This window comes from Limulus polyphemus, unplaced genomic scaffold, assembly GCF_000517525.1.
Source record: "Limulus polyphemus unplaced genomic scaffold, Limulus_polyphemus-2.1.2 Scaffold518, whole genome shotgun sequence".
Lineage (NCBI taxonomy): Eukaryota > Metazoa > Arthropoda > Merostomata > Xiphosura > Limulidae > Limulus > Limulus polyphemus.
Genome location: NW_013666128.1, coordinates 144952 through 164179, shown reverse-complemented (window position 1 = coordinate 164179; position 19228 = coordinate 144952). Strand labels below are relative to the sequence as shown.

General features: G+C 31.6%; 2 protein-coding genes across 8 annotated transcripts in view; one reads left to right on the top strand and one right to left on the bottom strand.

The window, feature by feature from the left end:
• The window catches only part of LOC106458807 (ubiquitin-like protein 4A-B), a 22740-nt gene extending 19914 nt beyond the window's left edge, over nt 1–2826 (top strand). For both annotated transcript variants that reach the window (XM_013918355.2, XM_022385152.1), the window contains one exon: nt 2252–2826. In XM_013918355.2, coding sequence (XP_013773809.1) covers nt 2252–2389 — 138 coding nt within the window. In that variant the 3' untranslated portion in view covers nt 2390–2826. The remainder of the gene's footprint in view (nt 1–2251) is intronic.
• Nucleotides 2827–4084: 1258 nt separating this feature from the next.
• LOC106458803 overlaps nt 4085–19228 on the bottom strand; it is a 122864-nt gene continuing 107720 nt past the window's right edge. For 2 of the 6 annotated variants that reach the window (XM_022385147.1, XM_022385148.1), the window contains exons 19-23: nt 18625–18741; nt 18363–18443; nt 15322–15435; nt 12169–12289; nt 4085–9130 (exon numbers count right to left, since the gene is read on the bottom strand). In XM_022385147.1, the coding sequence (XP_022240855.1) occupies nt 12212–12289; nt 15322–15435; nt 18363–18443; nt 18625–18741 (390 nt within the window). In that variant the 3' untranslated portion in view covers nt 4085–9130; nt 12169–12211. The remainder of the gene's footprint in view (nt 9131–12168; nt 12290–15321; nt 15436–18362; nt 18444–18624; nt 18742–19228) is intronic. The other 4 variants (XM_013918352.2, XM_022385150.1, XM_022385149.1 and 1 more) reach the window with 4 other exon arrangements.

The window sequence follows — 19228 nt, the reverse complement described above, 5'->3', positions numbered from 1 at the left end:
TATTTGGGGGTGCTTAACTTTTTTCCAGGTGTATATATATATACATTTTTTTAACACTTACCATAATTTCTGCACGCATTTTTATAGACCTGTCTGGTAACATGAAATTGTCATGAGCTCCAATGAATAGTCATATATAAAAAGAAAGATCTTTTTAAAAAATGTTTCATTCTTTTAATCAGTTAGTTTAGCTCTGTTATTGTTTGTAGTGTTTTTGTTCAGACAGCATAAAAAATATTCTGTAGAACTTTTGATTTGGTCAGTCTGCCTTTAAAAAAATTCTTTATGACTTTCTTTTGGTCATTCAACTCTAAACAATTCACCACATGATAATTTGTCTTCAGTGTGATGCCACCTATCTTGTATTACACTCCTTAAAGGACTTTGTTACAGGAGAACTTCATGGAAAAATTAATTGAATGTAGAAGTTATTCAAATGTTACTCCAGTCAGTAAGCAATAAAAGAGAAAATTTAAATATTTCTGATTTTATGTTTTTCCTCCAGAAACTTGTAAGAAAACACCATTTTTGTAAATCGTCATTTTCACAGGACTCGAAAAATTCAAGTGCAGGCACAAATAATGACCCATCTTTACCACTGTATTGTTTGTAATTTGGGTTAATAATAATATTAAAAACAAAAGGCATTTGTATGACACACAAGGTTTTATAAAATTTTTGGACAAAACTACTAGCCATTGACTCTTTTATAATGTTAATAAAATGAAAAGGTAAATTTATTATACTGGCAGAACATGATTTGTTGGTCACTAATTTGTGAGACATTACATCACAATAAAACTGACAATAATTGCTGGTATATTGTAAATGACTAACACAAAGTGTTTTGACTGAGGCTTGGTGTGGGTTTGAAATGTTATTTTGTTTTCCCTGCTGGAAATCCACAGTCTAGTTCCAGTAATAAGATTTGTAAAAAAAATTTGTGGGTCTTATTTGTTTAAATTAACTTTTTATTGCAACATGCTTCATTTTTTTTTCATTTATGTTACTCAATTTGAAATATTAACTTATCTGATTCAAGGTATAGGCAGTTACCAATTTAATAATATTGCAGGAAAAGTTGAAATCAGGATAAATGAAGACGATTAAATCGTAAATATAAATCACAGCAAAACTTTATGTACTATTGCAATTGTGAGCAAACCCACAAATTTCTAATTTGCTACTTTTTGAACTCTAAAGTCTTGGATACAGGATTAACGAAACGCATGTTGTTGTAGCAACATTTTTTTCTTGTTTTAGTATTATAGGTAGCTTAAATCTGTATAAAATCACAAAGTTTTACAGAACAGTACACGAACAAGGAATCACTTTAATACATCTCTGCTTTTTTCAGACTATCTTCCTAAATCCTCTCGGGAAGGGATTTTTTCAGCATAATTCAGCCAACTTTTATTTCTGTGCTTTTATAGCAGTAATCTTGACTTCAAGTCTTATTACAATTGAACGGTCTGATATTCTTCTCTCTTCTTGCTGGCCTGGTGGTTAGGGTGTTTAAATTGCAATCTGAGGGTGTCGAGTTCAAATCTCCATCACACCAAACATGCATGCCTTTTCAGCCGTGTGGGCATTATAATGTGATGGTCAATTCCACTATTTGTTGGTAAAAGACTAGTTGCCTTCCCTCTAGTTTATAACTGCTAAATTAGGGACAACTAGCACAGATAGCCTTTGAATTCTTTGGGTAAAATTCAAACCAAACTCTTTTCTTGCAATAGTCCCCTTTCAATCATAGAGAACACCGCTTCTTCTGACTGAACAGTTTTCACTACATTTCTCACTAGACTTTCTTTTACTTGTGATTTGTTTGCTCCTGACTGATGACCTTTTTTGGATTGATTTCTTTTCATGGCTGAATATCATTTTGAGTGATCTCAAGGCTACATAAATACATTCACCCATCTTAATAGCATGCTTATTGTACTGTATGGTATTGATTCATTCGTACACTTTGTACTCTGTAGTACTCATTCTCAAGTACAACAGCTTGTTCACTGTACTGTACTAATCCTAATAGCACAATATGTAACCTGTTTATTACTGACTTTAATATTACACCATCTTCTGTAGTACTGATTGTAGTGGTACACTTTCTGCACTATATTTCTATTTTGTAGATTCTATAACAAATTACTGTATTTCACTTTATCTTCCATACAATTCTGATGCAAGTGGTAAATGACATGTTTTGTAATTACTGTGAAGTTATTTTTTTTCTTTTATTTTACAGGACTTTACTTCCTCTGTAACCAGCCTCAGCTTAGATGACATTGAAAGAATAGCCATCACAAATTTGGATGTAAATGCTGTTTTCAGTGATGAACATTGTCCACCATGGTATCAAGAACTTAGCACAGTTGGAGAGTAAATGATGGCAAGCTAGAAGCCATGCACTTTAAGCTGCAACAAAAACTCTTCATTCCATCATCCGTTTTCACACTAGGTTTAATTGAAGTGAAGGTTTGTTTGAAAAAAAAAAAAGTAGGTCTAAACTTATCAGTTCTGGTTTTTCTGTTAGGAATATATATATTATTTTTGTCATGAAAATGTTCTGTAACAAATATCAAACTAAGTTTAGTTGTTAACTGCAGTGTTGTTTTATGTCTGTACAAATTGGTCACAGTCGTCCTATTCAAAAGTGCAAGGTGAAAAAACAATTATGCACCCTATTTTCTCTTGATGTTCTCATGAATCATTATGTCCGTCAAATGGCTTCATTAGTTGAATGTATATTCTAAATGAATTTAATAATACTTGTAGAAAAAAAAAGGGAAATAAAATTATGATCTTAAATACTTCTTAAAATGTGTTTGGTATTTGATAATCACCGTCATGCTTACAAAAATATTATTATTGATGTCACTTTTCAGAAATAAACAGGTGTTCATAAAATAATTATATTGTTTACATTTTAGCATATAAATTAAAAAAAAATTGCCTCAAGGTTTTTGTACTAATATAAATATAGTGTAATAAGGCTGTTTCTTAAATAATATTCAATGAATTGAAACTTAATAATGTTGAATGAGAGTAAGTAAAGGATGCATGTACAGTGTTAATAATAGTGCAGAAGTAGCAAAACAAAGTCATGGTCAATACTTCTTTGAAAAACTGATTGAACAGTGGGGTTCAATGGTTTAAGAACATTTGCTTTATATATATATAATTATATTTCAGTCTTAAAAACATTACGTTTTAATAACTTTTATAGCTCTAAGATAGATAAGCTTAAGTCCTGTGTGGGTCAGCAGTGAGCTTATGAACTTGCTTTGCTAAAAATCTAGGGTTCATTTCTCCATGGTGGTGGACATGTTTTTTGCACAGTCTACACAAACAGATATTACAAATAACATTTTTGAATAATACTTAAAAATTCAAAGCATGTATAATATAAATGAATAAATTTGTTACATGAAAATAAATTATTTCTATCACTCATAAGGATAAGAAAGCATAGGTTCAAAAAATCACAACTCTAGTGTTTTTGAAACTTGGGCCTTTCTTAATCAGGGACAGACTGAGGATGATTTATCTCAGTTTTTGACAACTCTGTCGATATTCTTCAATCTTAGTCTGTATTATATGCATAAGAATATCATAAAATAAATGTTAAATCTATTCCAATTTTGATGAAAATATACACTCAAGATTGTTTAATAACTGAAATAGAACCCCAGCTTATAATTCCAAAGTCTATATATTTTTAGATTAATACTTAATATATCAGTAATTATCAATATCCTGAAAAAAGTATTGTACAATCCCTTCTCCAAAAAGATAAATGCTAAAAATTCTGTTTCTCATAAAATTATTTGTACAATTAGAGTTGGGTGGTACTTGCTAATTGATTAATTGACAACAACCTAATTAATTGATAAGTATGGTGTTCTTCAAACCATGAATCACATAAGCCGAAAAAAGGTTGAGTGTCAGCAGTTTAAAATTATTGACAAGTGGCAATGGCCTTAATAGCTTTGTCATAACAAAAACAGGGTGAAGTGGGAAATTGAACCAGAGACCCCCAAATCATGATTTTTTTACTAGATTTTTTATTTTTTCTAGACAGGTCGTTAGTTTTAGCTCTTGAATTGTTTTCAACCACTGGCAAGTTTGTTTAGGAACAAAAATGCTCGAAAAACAGTGTAGTACAGTGGCACATTACAACAGACATTCAACTACTTTTAAGTATTAAATTCACTTACTTGTCTAAATAGCCATAGCTTTTCTTAGAATATAAAATGTTTGGTAATAACAAATTGTGGGGGAAAAAAAGACTGATTTTATTATTATTAAACTTATAATTACTGCTATTTTTCCTAGGAAAGTTATTAACTTTAGTATCAATGCCAATTTCTAGTAAAGTAAAATTAATTGTGAAAATGTCCCAGATTTCACTGGAGAATGTATTTTATTATTATGATCTTGCTGGAAGCAAACATAGATAAAATCAGATCTAAAAACCATTTTCCTTCTGTGTGAAACAAAACTCTTCATAGTTAAATTCTAGATTTTTTAAGCATTTTACTTAATATATCCAAAGTTCCACGACACAATGAAAGTATTAATATAACTTACTGATAACAAGGGAACATTTGGTCTTTTTTTTTTTATATATATCTACACATAGAACACAACCTCACAGCAGTGTTGCATAAGTACATATTTGTCTTAAGTAGTAGAAAGAAAAAGAAAACACTCGCATTGAGTGTTGCATTAGTTTTGTAGAATATTATGTATTGTAAAACAATCTAAGAGGAAGGGAATATTTAAGCATTTTACCCCCAACTCACTGTGCAATATAGAGACAGGAGTAATGTCGAATATTTTTTGTTAAGTACCATATTTGAACAGAGAAACTATCTCAAAATACAGATTAAGTTTAAAATCAAGAAACAAAAGTTTCTTAGCTACTTATGGCCCATATTCTACTGGAATAAAAGCATTTAACAGAAAGAAAAAAAAAAATCAACAAAATCCTGATTATTTTTTTCCTACGTTTTTAGGTTCCAAAAGAATTCTCAGTTCACTAGGTGCATTTTTTAAAAATTAAACCTTCAATTAAAAACCCTACACTTGTGAAATCATTTAATCACATATGTAACCCAGGTTCACAACTCGTACATTTTACTGGGTGCACTTTGTTTTTTTTCAGTCAATATTTATTATCTTCTTTCTTTACATAATACAACTGGTATTCATGCATACTCTTAATATATTTATTGAATTACATTAAAATGTAAGACGAAATACTTAACCATTATATATATATATATATATATACACAGAATTTTCTGGATAGGTTTACAGAAAGCCGAGATAAATGCACATTATAAAACTCACAAAAAACTACAGATTAATCTTAGCCTACAGTTTTAAGTACCTGCCTTACTGCCTAGTAAACAAACTTCAAACTTCTGTTTATTGTGCCCAGGACCATCTGTTAATTATTTCACACAACTACACCAAAAATATTTTGGTAACAATTACAAATTAATGGAAAATCAGTCCTAAGCTACTTAATTGATGGAGTCCATAATATTTACCGAAACATCAGTTGTATATTTTTTAAATCTCCCCTTTCTCTCTCTCTCTCCTATTTATATATATATATATAAGCTTTCCAATATAAACATATATATATACAATGATGCACGTTGAGAAGTTCACATAAAAATGCAAACTACATCAACCAAGATAAATTTCTGTAGTGTTTAGTCAAATATGTATGTATATATATATTTAGATTTGACATATTACTTTCGAACCATTAATGTGAGAAAATTTAAAACTTCAAGTTCTTTCAAAAATGAAGTATAGAAAATTATAAAATCTTCAACTGATAGCTTCCTGAGTATCTCAGATCTTTGACTAGCACCATCTGTTGAGCAATGCTACAAACACTCATAAAATTCTGCTTTCTACATTACAGATGTTTAATTATATATATTACTTCTGTTAATTAAGAGTAATGTTCTCAAAGATTAATTTTTACTAGCTTAAAATACTGCTTCAATAGGTTAAAGATGCCAGATTTGTGGAGATGCTTACAATATACTGCATGACCTTAAACTTCCAAATCACCTTTTTTTAAATTTTAGGCTACAGACAAGACAATTAAAATGTTTTAAACACATTTAAGATATGAACTCCAAGTTGTAAAAATACGAACACAAGTAAGCTTTCCATTTAATATAACATTAATTATAAAGATACATGTTTAGAATTTCACATATGATGCAGACTACATCAAAACATTACATCAACCAAGATTAAGCTCTGTAGTGTTAAACCAGAGTTAAAATACCTTTGCCACAATTTTTCATATCACAAGAAATGTGCTGTTAAACATCCTGATTTTGTTCCAAACTTTTTGCTATGGACAAATATTAAAATAATAAGTAACAATTAATTTTCAGCTCCAATATTCTGTTTCAACCTATATCTCACATTAAGTAAAGTTATGGTTAGGCCCTTTGACCTATATCAGCACATTCTTATATAATCCTGAATAATGTGATTATGTTATAGACGTTGTCATACTTTGAAAATCACAAGTATGATGTACCACTAAAGCATAATATAAAATATCTAAAAAAACAATATTTACAGAAAGTTAAAGGAAGAAAAAGAAGGTATGAAGTTTATAAATTTCTAGAAAAAGACAGGTCATTTCCAGATTATGGAAACAAATATGATTAGCTACTGTGTCCCTATAAATGTCAGAATGTTTTTAGAACTGTTATGTGATTGATATAAAATCACTTGTGCGATGCTCTTTAAGAAATAGATAAATGAATTAGGATACAAAATTCACATTTACTTTCTAAGAGAGTAAAAAATGTTTTACTTCTTCAACTGCACTCATTATTAAAAGCCTCTTCTTATTCTATTATACACTAACTTTACTTATTTAAGGTGTTGGATATAAACTTTAAGACTTAGAGAACTAGTCTAGTCAGGAGGATGTTGTCATAGTTTTTAGTCCTTCATCAAATCCCCTTGTTTTGAAAATATATACTTCACACATACATGGCCATAGGAGCTTCTACAATTACTATGACATTGTTTGCAACATATTTTGGTACCAAAAATTTTTTTTAAATAACATTCGTTTGTTGTAATATAGCAACAGCATAAAACTGGAAGGCTAAGAAACAGATCAGCCAGGACTTCTGAATTTTTTTTTATCAGAACCTAGTTAAACAGCATTGTAAGCCAGTTTTAGTTTACCAATTGAAGTTTAAGCCAGTTTTGGTTTGTCTAAATAAAGAATCCAGCTAAACAGCATTGTAAACCAGTGCTCAGATTACAATGAAACCAGTGACATCTTAACATGTTTCATGTAGATCTGCAGGGGAACAAAAGAAGCTAATATTTTCAAAATACTGCAACGACACATTCATTGAACTAATGGACTTTGGCAACAGGAAAGAAGCTGTTACAAGATTTGGCAACCATCAGAACAGTCGTTTAAATGAGGAGGCTAACCTTACATTAATGGATAAGCAAAGGTAAAATGTCTTCATCCAGTATGGGGCACAGAGCATAAGTGTTACAGAATGTGAGGTTTTTTAGCCACACTGAGCTTGCCTCTATGAAGTGATAAGAGACATGGTAACTTTAACTAGCTTATCATTTTGCACACTGAGGATGGTTCTTCATTGTTAAAATGGATGAAAAAAAAGGAGAGGGAGAGAGAGAAAACAAATTCATCTCTCCTGAAATTCAAACTGAAGTTCTAATGATCGTGTCACTGAAAATCCTGTATACCATATCATTCATGATTCATCTTTCATAACATTGTATTGTATGCACCAGATGAGTCGATAACTATCTTGAAGTGAGTGAAGTCTTCATCAAGTTTAGGAAAGTACCATCCATTGATGCAAACACATTACTGTATGTCTCCAAATGAATTATTAATTTTCATGGTCAACGATTTGATGGTTCAAGTGCTAAGGCTAGTAGGAAAACCGAGTAGTCATACAGATTGCAAAGGAAGTTGAGCTTGCATTATTTATACACTACTATAGGCATGTTCTGAATCATGCAGTCAGTAACGAAGTGAGTTTTTGTCCTGAAAGATGCTTTGGACATTATACGTATTAAATCTCCAAGTGAATTTTTCTCCTAAATGTGAAGTACTATTCACGTGTATAAAGGAAAAAGTAGCACCTGTCCACGAATGCTTTTGTATTGACTGTCCAACAAAGTAAACGTTTTTGATTTGCATTACAGATATTATGTGTGTGTGTTATTAACTTAACATTTTATTCGGTTTAACAATGAATATTCAGTTCAATTATGAAGTATTTTGTTATTAAAACAATAATTAATTAATGATGATTGTTATAATTTTATTAAACGTATAGAAAAGAAAAAACAAATTTCATGAAAACATTAAATATAGAATTATGGAATGTGTTTAATGTGCAAATTTAATCTAAAATGTTATTGTGACAATTATCAGCTACAATAAAAGGTAAATTTTTTCTAACATTGGGCACACTTTTTAGGCAAAATTTCTTCAGAGTGTAAAAGAAAGTCATGACATATTATAGAGCTTGTGGGAAAAGGTCCTTGAAGATGGAAAGAATTTCACTAGTAATGCCTGAGCCAGACAGGATAACTGGATCTCAGGTACAAGTGAAAATATTTTGTTCCCTTTTTGATCACTATGAAAAGTAGGGTCTTCAAATATGTTGTACTTGTCACCATTCCCCAACAACCTTCCATGGTACAAATATTAGAAACTGTCTGGCTCCTTACACCTACCATATTGTAAACCAATCATTAAAAAAAATTACATTCATAATGCCTATTACTTAACACATTTTTTACACTACACACACATATATATATATATATATCTAATAGAGAGAGAGAAATTAACTTTTGAAAAATATTAGAAAATTTAAAAGAACAGAATTAACAAATAACATCAACAACGATGATTTAAAAACTGCAAAAATAAGCTATGCAAGGCACAGTATGCAGCATACAAACAACACAGTTTTGGATTTAATAAGCAAGGAATCACTGCCATAAGCTGCTAATAGCATAATGAGTCACTCCTCTTCTAGTAACTGATACTTTGTTTAGGTAGCATCTGCAAAAAATATAAAATATATATATATATACAATGTGTTGATACGACACAACAGTGTGCATGTGTACAATGCTGTTTCATACTATGAAAAAGACAGGGTTACTTTGATTTAGCTTAAAAGTTAAAAGTCGACTAGAAAAAACTTAAGTTAAAGATTCAAAGCTTTTCAAACAGTAAACAAAACAAAAATATAACCAAAAATACATACTTTAAGATCCCCAGTCAAGAAAAACCGAACCAAATTTATTAAAAAAATGTCAGAGCCGAAAAACGGATTGAAGATGCCAGACTATGTAATCGTAATACAATCTAGAAAAGCTTCTTCTTCTGATTAAAAAAATATACTCATAAGTGAAATCTGTAAAATGCCTTGCCAGGAACATAAACACAGAGAGAAAGGAGACTGCTTCGCATGTGGCATTTGTAAATGCTGCTTACCTTTGGATTCATGCTCGATTAAAGCAAATCATATTAATTGGAAGCAAAGAAATGATGCTGAAAGTGGAGAGAGAATAGTAATGAGAAGGACAAGTGCCCTGAGAGGTCAAAATCGAATTAGATTAGAAGAAAGCAAGGTGTATGATATTGATTCTGGAGAAGATAAAAATGCTGAAGCCTCCAAAACCATTACTGCTATATTCAATGCCTTGGGTATTACCAATCGCAGAGCTTTGGAATGTGTACCTATAGGTGGATATGAACCTAATGCATTGCAAAGTGTCAGACAAAGACAGAAGGTTGTTCAAATATGCACACAAATAACCGATAAGTTATTCCAACTTTTGTATCTGACCAATCCATTTGAATTGAAGATTTATTTTATTGACAGACTACAGTCTAATGAGAAATATACAAAAGAACCCATTTCCAAAAGCTTGTGCAAGCTATCATTTCTTGAGTGCAGAAACATTTCCGTGGTTCCTCAAAACATTTTAGCAAATTCACTCGAACGATGTGTTACATGCAAAAGGATGCTCGCCGATGAATTCAATAGCCTACCAAACCAACAAAAACAGCTTATACCCGTTAAAAAGCACTCAATGGGAAAAGTGAAGTTTTCATTCTTGAGAAAGATGTTTGCTACTCTGGAGTGTGGAACAGATGTGACAAAACACAATTACACTTTCCGTGTGGACATCCAGAGGATTGCACCAGCAATTACATTCATTCAACAAAGCCTTCAAGTAAAGCCTGGTCAAACAAGGAATGTAAGGATTGACAACCACGTATTTTCAGATATGCCGGTTTATGAACATGGCGGACAGAGTATCGAAGACCTTCACAAAGCGTATAAGAACTCCTTTGATAGCCATGAACAGGTTGGGGTGGATACATTTCACAATATCATTAAGCTGCTGACAAAAAGAGGTGAAACAAAAGCTGGTTTGTCAACCTACTACATCCAATTAAGATATGTCAGTTCAGTATTCGAGTCCACGATGACAAGATTAAGCAACATGAAGTATCCTGAAGAAATCGAGGCAAATGATATTCAAGCAAGCGTTGAGAAAATCTTACAGAGATGGAAAGCATTTGAGTTAATCGTCTGATGACAAGACTCATTGCTGTACGTTTGCACAAGGTGGACGATGTGATCATGTTCACAACCATAGCTATTGCGTTAAGTGTAATAAATGTGTCAATTTTTTCGACAATTAGGCTAGGCCAAACTTGGTGCAGGCTGCCTTATTACTACTGGATGATCTTGATACAACAAAGGAAGTAGAATCAATGTTAGCATTGTCAGAAGGGTGAGCATGCTATCCAGGGAATACGAAAGATGAAATGCCCAGGGAGTGTGTGGAAAAGTTAATTGAGTTGTACAAAACGAGAAAAATATTTTCTTATATTTTATCAGTATTAATTAAGATCAGTTATTTTATTTTTTTGCACAAATGCATGTATATTATAGTTCAAAATCATTTTCAAGCTCACTTTTTTTTTATATTAAAAACAAATAAAACTAAAGGGGCACTTGGTAGAGTGCATACCTCTGCCATGCAGCATTGATCATATTCGGCTATGTGTCCATATGTCTGTCGTCATCAATGGACATGGACCATTTCTGGCAGGACAAGGAGGAATAATATTCTACACATGTCCACCAAGTTTCATCAAAATCAGATAATTTTTAGACTGAGTAATAGAGAAAAAATAGTTTTAAAAATCAGTCTCCAAGTTATCAAGTAGGGATTTTTATTTTTCGTGACTTTGAGCGTTGACCCTCCAAAAACTAATCACTTCTACGTTGGGTCATAGTCCAAATGTATACCAAATTTCAGCCAAATTCATTCAGTCATTTTGAGAAATCCTGCTGACAAACACACACAGGGGTGAAAGCATAACCTCCATCACCTTTGTTGGCAGAAGTAAATATACAAAGATTAATCAAGATGCTGAAAGTGACCTGTTTATATTAATCTAACCAAACAACACTGATAACATTGCTCTTTAGAAATAAGATATAACTTATCCATGTGGTAAGCTTGAAAATCTGAAGTTAAAACTGTTTTCAAGTAGCATCGAGCAGTGTCTAAAATGAATATGATTATACATAAAACTTCACTGTCAAAAACTTATAAATCTAATTCGTTGGTGTGTTCTTCATTCCTGATGAAAGAAAGTATGTTAAAAATGTATTTGAATTTTTTTTTCTCAACTCCCTTCACAGAGTTAATACACTACGAAAATAATACTCCTTTTTGTATAAGGTAGAATGCAGGAATATTACTGGGGGGGGGGACTTTTCTGAAACTAATCTAATAAACAAAGTACATCATTTTCAAAACCAGTATAATGCAGTTAAAGTTGCTAAAAGAAAACCTAATTATGTTTGTTGACACATTTGTTTTAACCAGAAAATGGCAGAAAAGTCACGATTTTAGGGTAAACAATGCCCTGTTAACAGTACTGAAACATTTACTGCTAACCATATTAGTGCCTGTCCTTTGAAAGATCTCTAGAGTCATAATAAATGAAGAAACACTTATCAAACTTGTCACAATTTTAAACATCTGACTGAACTTATGTATGTTTACCTTTCCACTTTTGTTCATAATGGTTCAATGCATCATTCACTTGTTAATCTTCTGTTCTTGAGAAATCGTTTCGCTGGTGGTCAGTAGCTGTTTGTGATTCCACTGATGTCTCCTTCATATACTTAAAAACAACATTAAATTATTCCTTTTTGAACCTTTTTTTAAAGTAAAAGCATAAGCGTGTCCTAAAACCAGGTTAATTTCAAATTATGCCTAGTTTATTTTTAATTTATTGAATCGTCCATTAATTAGCAACAAGCACAAAGTTGAGAAAAGTACTGTTCATTTCAGGCATCATGGGAAATGCCTTCAGGCGCTCCCTAGTACTGACATAAGTGTGTGATAATGAGATTTTGGTGGAGTTAAAAATTCTTAAATTGTTCAGTCACTTAAGTAGGCTTGCATTTATGTCTTCACCTGAGGGCTGTTAATATTTTTCATGACATTTATTCACTTTGTGATGTAGTCAAAGTTGGATATGAAATGAAGTAAATGATACATGAATTATTTAAATGTAAATAGAATTGTCAATAAGAATTTGCAAAGGAAAAAGTGTGTGGCAAATTCATACAAACTTATTCAATTTTATACTTTTGAACAGAAGAGAAAAACCTGTAAAAACTGGTCTATTCAATGATAACCAAAAATGTTCTTAATAACCACGTGTATTATGATTTCAGCAATACAAGTATTGTTTCTTGGCACTTGTGTATAATGTTAAAATAATACATGTTAAAATGTTTTTCTATACTCATTTTAACATTGTGTAATATTTATTGTTTCAACATTATATTACCTTTATTTGAAAATTCCCCCAAAAGTCATTTCTTTAATGCAAAGAACTGCAGTTTGTGAAGAGTTGAATTGCTTACGAAACATGGTTTCTGTACACATGTGGTCAACCTTTGTAATATGATGTGTGAACAATACATCCTATGTCAGTAACCTGTAGTGTCTGCCTACTTATGGAGTAAATCATTAATCTAGCATTTGAGTTCTGATAAATACTGATACCTTATTCCGCTCAACTGCTGAATTACAGCAATAACCCAGCATCTCCTCAGTTAATGTATTGCATGAATTGAGCAGAAGAGAGAGCGTAATTGACGGAAGGTTAGAACATAACCACATGAAGCAGACACAATGCTTGAACACGTAGAATCTACTGTGAAAGAGGGAATCAGGAACTTATGAGAACAAGATCTAGTAAACTTTCAGGTTGGCTGAAAGTGGTGTGAAATGTGAAAGAAATTCATTTTTTGAAATTATTAAATTGCCAGAAATCACTTTTTCTAAAAATTCTTCACAGTTTACTGCGTAAAACAGAGCCTCTTATGAACAAAAGGACTAACTGTGAAGCAAGCTATCCCTGAATGTAGGAATTTTGGAAGAGTTGGGATGCACAAAAGGTACAAAATTCCCAAAATGCTTCATAGCACTTCATTCAACAATGGAAAGATACAAGAAAATAATTGTAAGCTTATGGAGTGAAGCATGGTGGGTCTACACTACAACAATGTCACTAAGGTCAATTTCAGGGTCATGTCCTTCCAAACTTATTAATAAGCATCATACACCAAACATGTCATGCAATGGTTAAACAATATCAAATGACACACTTTAAACCAAACATTACCCAAACTGCTCTTCAAGAACAACAATTATGGGTATGAATACAGCTCAAGTAAACATCCTAACAGTATTCGAAAATGATGATAAATATTCAACAGCTGTATTTACAATGCTGCTGAAATGTAACAAATGCCAATATGGTATCTCCATTGTCAATATTGGTTATTGTTCTAGGTCTGCTTGAAAAACGTCTATGTGTTAATGAGCCTGTAGTACAGATCTACTGACACATATTTCCTATCATCTCATGTGATGTTCATCTGGGAACCACTTAACATATAATTCGGCAGTAGTCTGGGCATCATTGGAACATTGTCCATGCACTTGAACTGCATACTGCATCACTATTTAAACTGCAGCATAATGCTTCTATGATACCTTACATAAAGAGGATTTTGGTTGTTTTGAATTTCGCTCAAAGCTAAACGAGGGCTACCTGTGCTAGTCGTCCCCAATTTAGCAGTGATAGACTAGAGGGAAGGCAGTCAGTCAACACCACCCACTGCCAACCCTTGGGCTACCCTTCTACCAATGAATAGTGGGATTAACCATCACATTAAACAATATTCGGTGTGATGGGAATTCGAACCTGCAACCCTCAGATTGCAAACCAAGTAAGTGCCTAACTACCAGGCCATGTAAAGTGGATTGTTATTTTAATACTATTTAACCTTTTGGGCCTTTCAAAGATTCAACAACTTGCTTATGTAAAATTATGACTTCTCACCCCAAACTCTGGTTTATGTAACAGCCTCTGCTACAGTTAGATTTTGATCTTCAGTGGCATACCTTCATATATGAAAAGGATACGTTTATTTATAGTTGTTGTTCTTGAGGGGCAGTTTTGGTAATTTTTGGTTTAAAATGTTTCATTTGCTATTGTCCATGCCCTTGCCATTAATATTTTAGGTGTATGATGCACATTAATAAAATTTCCCAAGTACATGAGCTTGTATATAAAAACCCTGTATATATATATGTGTGTGTGTGTGTGTGTGTGTGTATACAAATCCAGTTTTGCACATGTGCACTATATAAAGATGTTTGCACTATCTGAGACATTTCACTTTCACAAGTTGTACTAATGTTGAAGGCACAACCACAAGGAACTTGTATTTGTAACACCATATCACTCTTTAGAGGTCCCTGGTTAAAAAAACATTATAATCTAACAAATTTTACTTGATTATTAAAGTAAACAGAGAAATGGGTCAGTTTTAAGTATATATGGATGCCAATTTGGTTACATAATATGTGTAGTAATAGCAAAGAAATTAAATAAATTTTCTTTCTTTAAAAATGCACTTCCAGAAATCTTCATAAGAATTGAGAAAAGAAGTAACATAAAAAGAGTTAAACATAAATTCTCTGGACATAGCACAAACATTCTAGCAATATTTATAACTCAAATTTCTTAAATAGTGCCATCTGCCCTGTAAACAGTTCTACATGTCAGACTGTACATTAATTGCAAGAAAAAAAGCTTAAATTCTCTGCAAGATTCTGACAAAAAAATCTTACCAAATGAAGGGGAATAGTGGAATTCTGACTGCAACTTTTGTGGAACTGTAATCCACTCTCAGCTGTCAATGGTAGGTCATAACATTGACACAAAATGTTCAATGTGCCCATTGGCTACGTGTAAACATGCAGAACAGAAAATAAAATTGTCATGCAGAGAAAACAACAGATCATTTTAGTCAACCAGGTGATATTTTGTTCATTTATTACAAAAAATAAAACTTATAAAACCAAATTCTTGGGATGATTCTACAGAAAGAACAGCATGGCACATGCACAAATAAACAGCACTTAAACTCAAAATTTAATCTTAAAAGTTCAATTAAAAACATGTAATGGATAAACATTTCTGTTTTTGGGCTAATTAGATGATCTTGCTAATATCAGTGGTTTAAACTTCCATTTATACAGATTAACTAATCAGGTGGAAAATGAATCTTTATAATAAATATTAAAAACATGTTTAATTACGGACGTTTTGGAAGTTCTTCAAATTCCATCATCAACATTTAGTTAGTTCATAGTATTTTAACCACAAAAAACAACATTAAATACTGAGCGAGTTCAGGTATTCAACTGGAAGTTTAGAAAGAACAGAATATAATGGAATGTATGATAAAACGTGTGGCATACACATGCTTAATAAATAATATTGTTAAAGAAAATTATTATACAGAAAAGCTTAAATATAAGTATAAACACTGTATCTTCAAAATAATAATAATTATCAAATAAAAACACTGAGAATCTGGAATTGATTACATTAATGACAACAGGGAGGGGTTGATGTTATTATTTCATGTTGGATGATCATTGAAAATGGAGAGGCTTTCTTTAAAAAGAGTTTGTAATCTGTGGTTGTAGAGTAGAGAATTTAAAAGTTTTCTAGAAGTATGGGGTGGTTGTTATTCTCACTGTGCAATCAGATACAAGACTCGGGTGGATTAGTTAGCTAAAAACCTCTTCTAGCTGAAATTCCCATGTGCACGTGTTTGTAGGTGACACGTAGTTTTCCCAACATAGGTAGTATTACAACTACCACAAGTGTATTTATATACGACCCATAGGAATGGGTAGAGTGTCTTTGGTTTTAAACATAATTTTCCTTTTAAATATTGACGTAAATACTAAATGTAGCTTAATTTGTGGGTAATATGTTTTGATTATTTGAGTTTAAAACCTTGTTTGTCAAATACACATTAACTAATACGTAACAAATAAATAACAAGAAAACACTATTTTGATGATTCACAAGATACTTCACTAGTTTGAGACATTTCTTCATAAACTAATAGTAACAAAAAAAATGTTACCCAGGAATAATTAAAAACAATCTTCTGCTCCTAGTGCTGGGATCATCTTGGTTTTAAAAACATTTAAAAACAACCTTCTGCTCCGAGCACTGGGATTATCCTAGTTTTGAAAGCATTTAAAAACAATCTTCTGCTCCTAGTGCTGGGATCATCTTGGTTTTAAAAACATTTAAAAACAACCTTCTGCTCCGAGCACAGGGATTATCTTAGTTTTGAAAGCATTTAAAAACAATCTCCTGCTTCTAGCACTGGGATCATCTTGTTTTTAAATGCTTTTAAAAACAATCTCCTGCTCCTAGCACTGGGATCATCTTGGTTTTAAAAGCATTTAAAAACAATCTCCTGCTCCTAGCACTGGGATCATCTTGGTTTTAAAAACATTTAAAAACAATCTTCTTCTCCTAGCACAGGGATCATCCTGGTTTCAAAAGCATTTAAAAACAGTCTTCTGCACCGAGCACTGGGATTATCCTAGTTTTAAAAGCATTTAAAAACAATCTTCTGCTCCAAGTACTGGAATTATCCTAGTTTTAAAAGCATTTAAAAACAATCTTCTGCTCCTAGCACTGGAATTATCTTAGTTTTCAAAGCATCACCCTAAATGTGCCACAGAAGTCTTAGACAAGGTTAAATTAAAGAGTTAAATACAGGCTTTCTGGACTAGAAAGTTAAATAAAGGTTTTCTGAAATTAGAGAACTAAGTACACGTTTTCTGGATTAATCAGTTAAGTACACACTTTCTGGACTAGACATTAAATAAGAGCTTTCTAAATTAAAGAAGTTAAGTACAGGATTTCTGAACTCAAAAGTTAAGTACCAGCTTTCTGAAGTAAAGAGTTAAGTACAGCTTTCTGGATATGGGATAACGTGCTTGATATGAAGTTATACAAAAATATATAAAAAAAATGCAAATTTAAAAGAAAAACTTTTCTTGCTAAATAATTCATAGTATAAAACTAGTCACAGAAATTAGTAGAAATTTATTCTACTTGCTAAACGTTTTGCTTTACAACTTTTTTTATGAGAGATCTTTACGAACAGACAAGGTTAACGGACACACTAGTCTTTGATAACAAATAGCATATATTGTTTGTTATTATGCTGCTTTACATAAGTGAGTGTGTTCTAGAATTAATTTCAAATCATACTGATTATTTTGTTTAGAATATTAGTTATAAAAGCACATATTCTAGCAAGGGGAGATAAAGACCATAATCATGCTTCACAAGTAATTAGCATCGTGTCTTATGACAGGCTTAAACCTTTCCTTTAAATTTCTTCATCAACAAAGCTAAAAATAACAATAAATGTCTGCTTACAAACAAAAACTGGTTCTAATTATTTCAATTATTTAGTATTACAATCATTTTCGAAAACTCATAATGTTCCTGAAGAAGCTACAAAATGAAATACTAAGTAATTTAAAGAATTTCTTCTGAAGACTGGTGGCAATTTTTTGTACTACTTATCACATCATCTGTACTTAGCATTACATTAGTTAGCTAATGACGCGTTTCACTTAAGCATGAAATATTTGTAAGAAATCAATTTTTGACCTCCTGCTTAATAAGAAAAAGTAGTTCCCAAAAATACCGTGCTTCCATGTGCTCTTGATCAAATCTGCTGAGAAATTTCCGTTTCTATTATATTTCAGAAATTTATGTTGCTTGATTCTTACCACCCAAATCCCTAAATCTTTCTATGAATAAAAGAATGTTTATATCTTACCATCTGAGTTGAATAAATTTTCTGACATTCTAAATTTTCTTTCTGATATTCAAGTTCCTGAGCTTTAAAATATGGTATGTGCTATAAAGGAAATATGAATAAAAAATGTGTTTCAAAAAGAAAAGAAACTTGTTATCCTAAAAGTAATTAATGCTGATAAATTAACATATTCAAATTTGATACCGTGTTAAACTTGTAACTACTTCTTCTTCGATACCCAGTCATGTTTACTACGTGCAAGTTTTAATTCTGCATCACTTACTTCTGAAGTATTGACTGAGACTGAATCTTTTTTTTCCTTCAGAGGTTCTCTATTATCAGCTACCTCAACACTTGAATGAGCTTGTGACTGTTTGCCTCTTGATAAGAAATCCAGTAGCTGTCAAATAAACAAATCAGTTTTATCTGTTAAATATCTATTCTGTAGATAACCTTTTTATTTCAAATAGCAGGATAAACCTCTTATGCCTGTTGTGTATAACATAAAATTGCTTGCAAAACATCTGAAATCATTAAAAACAATGGCTGGTACTGTTGTTTTGGTTGATTATATGATCTTGATATTACTGGTTCTACTATTTATTAAACATATTTGAAAATGTTTACACTTGCAATTATTTCAGAGATAGAACATATATGTATATATAATTTAAAGAGAAACAATTTTCCATGTCTAACTTTTAACACATTGTTAAACTTAGCTTTATAATTATATATAACAAACTTTGTAGTATCAGGAATAAAATCCTAAATTCTATAACAATAATTGAGATTAATTGTACAATACTTCAAAAAAAGAAGAGTTTGGAGGGGGGGGGTCTGATTGATGTGTCTAAGATTGTAAAGAGAATTGATAGTGTTTATGC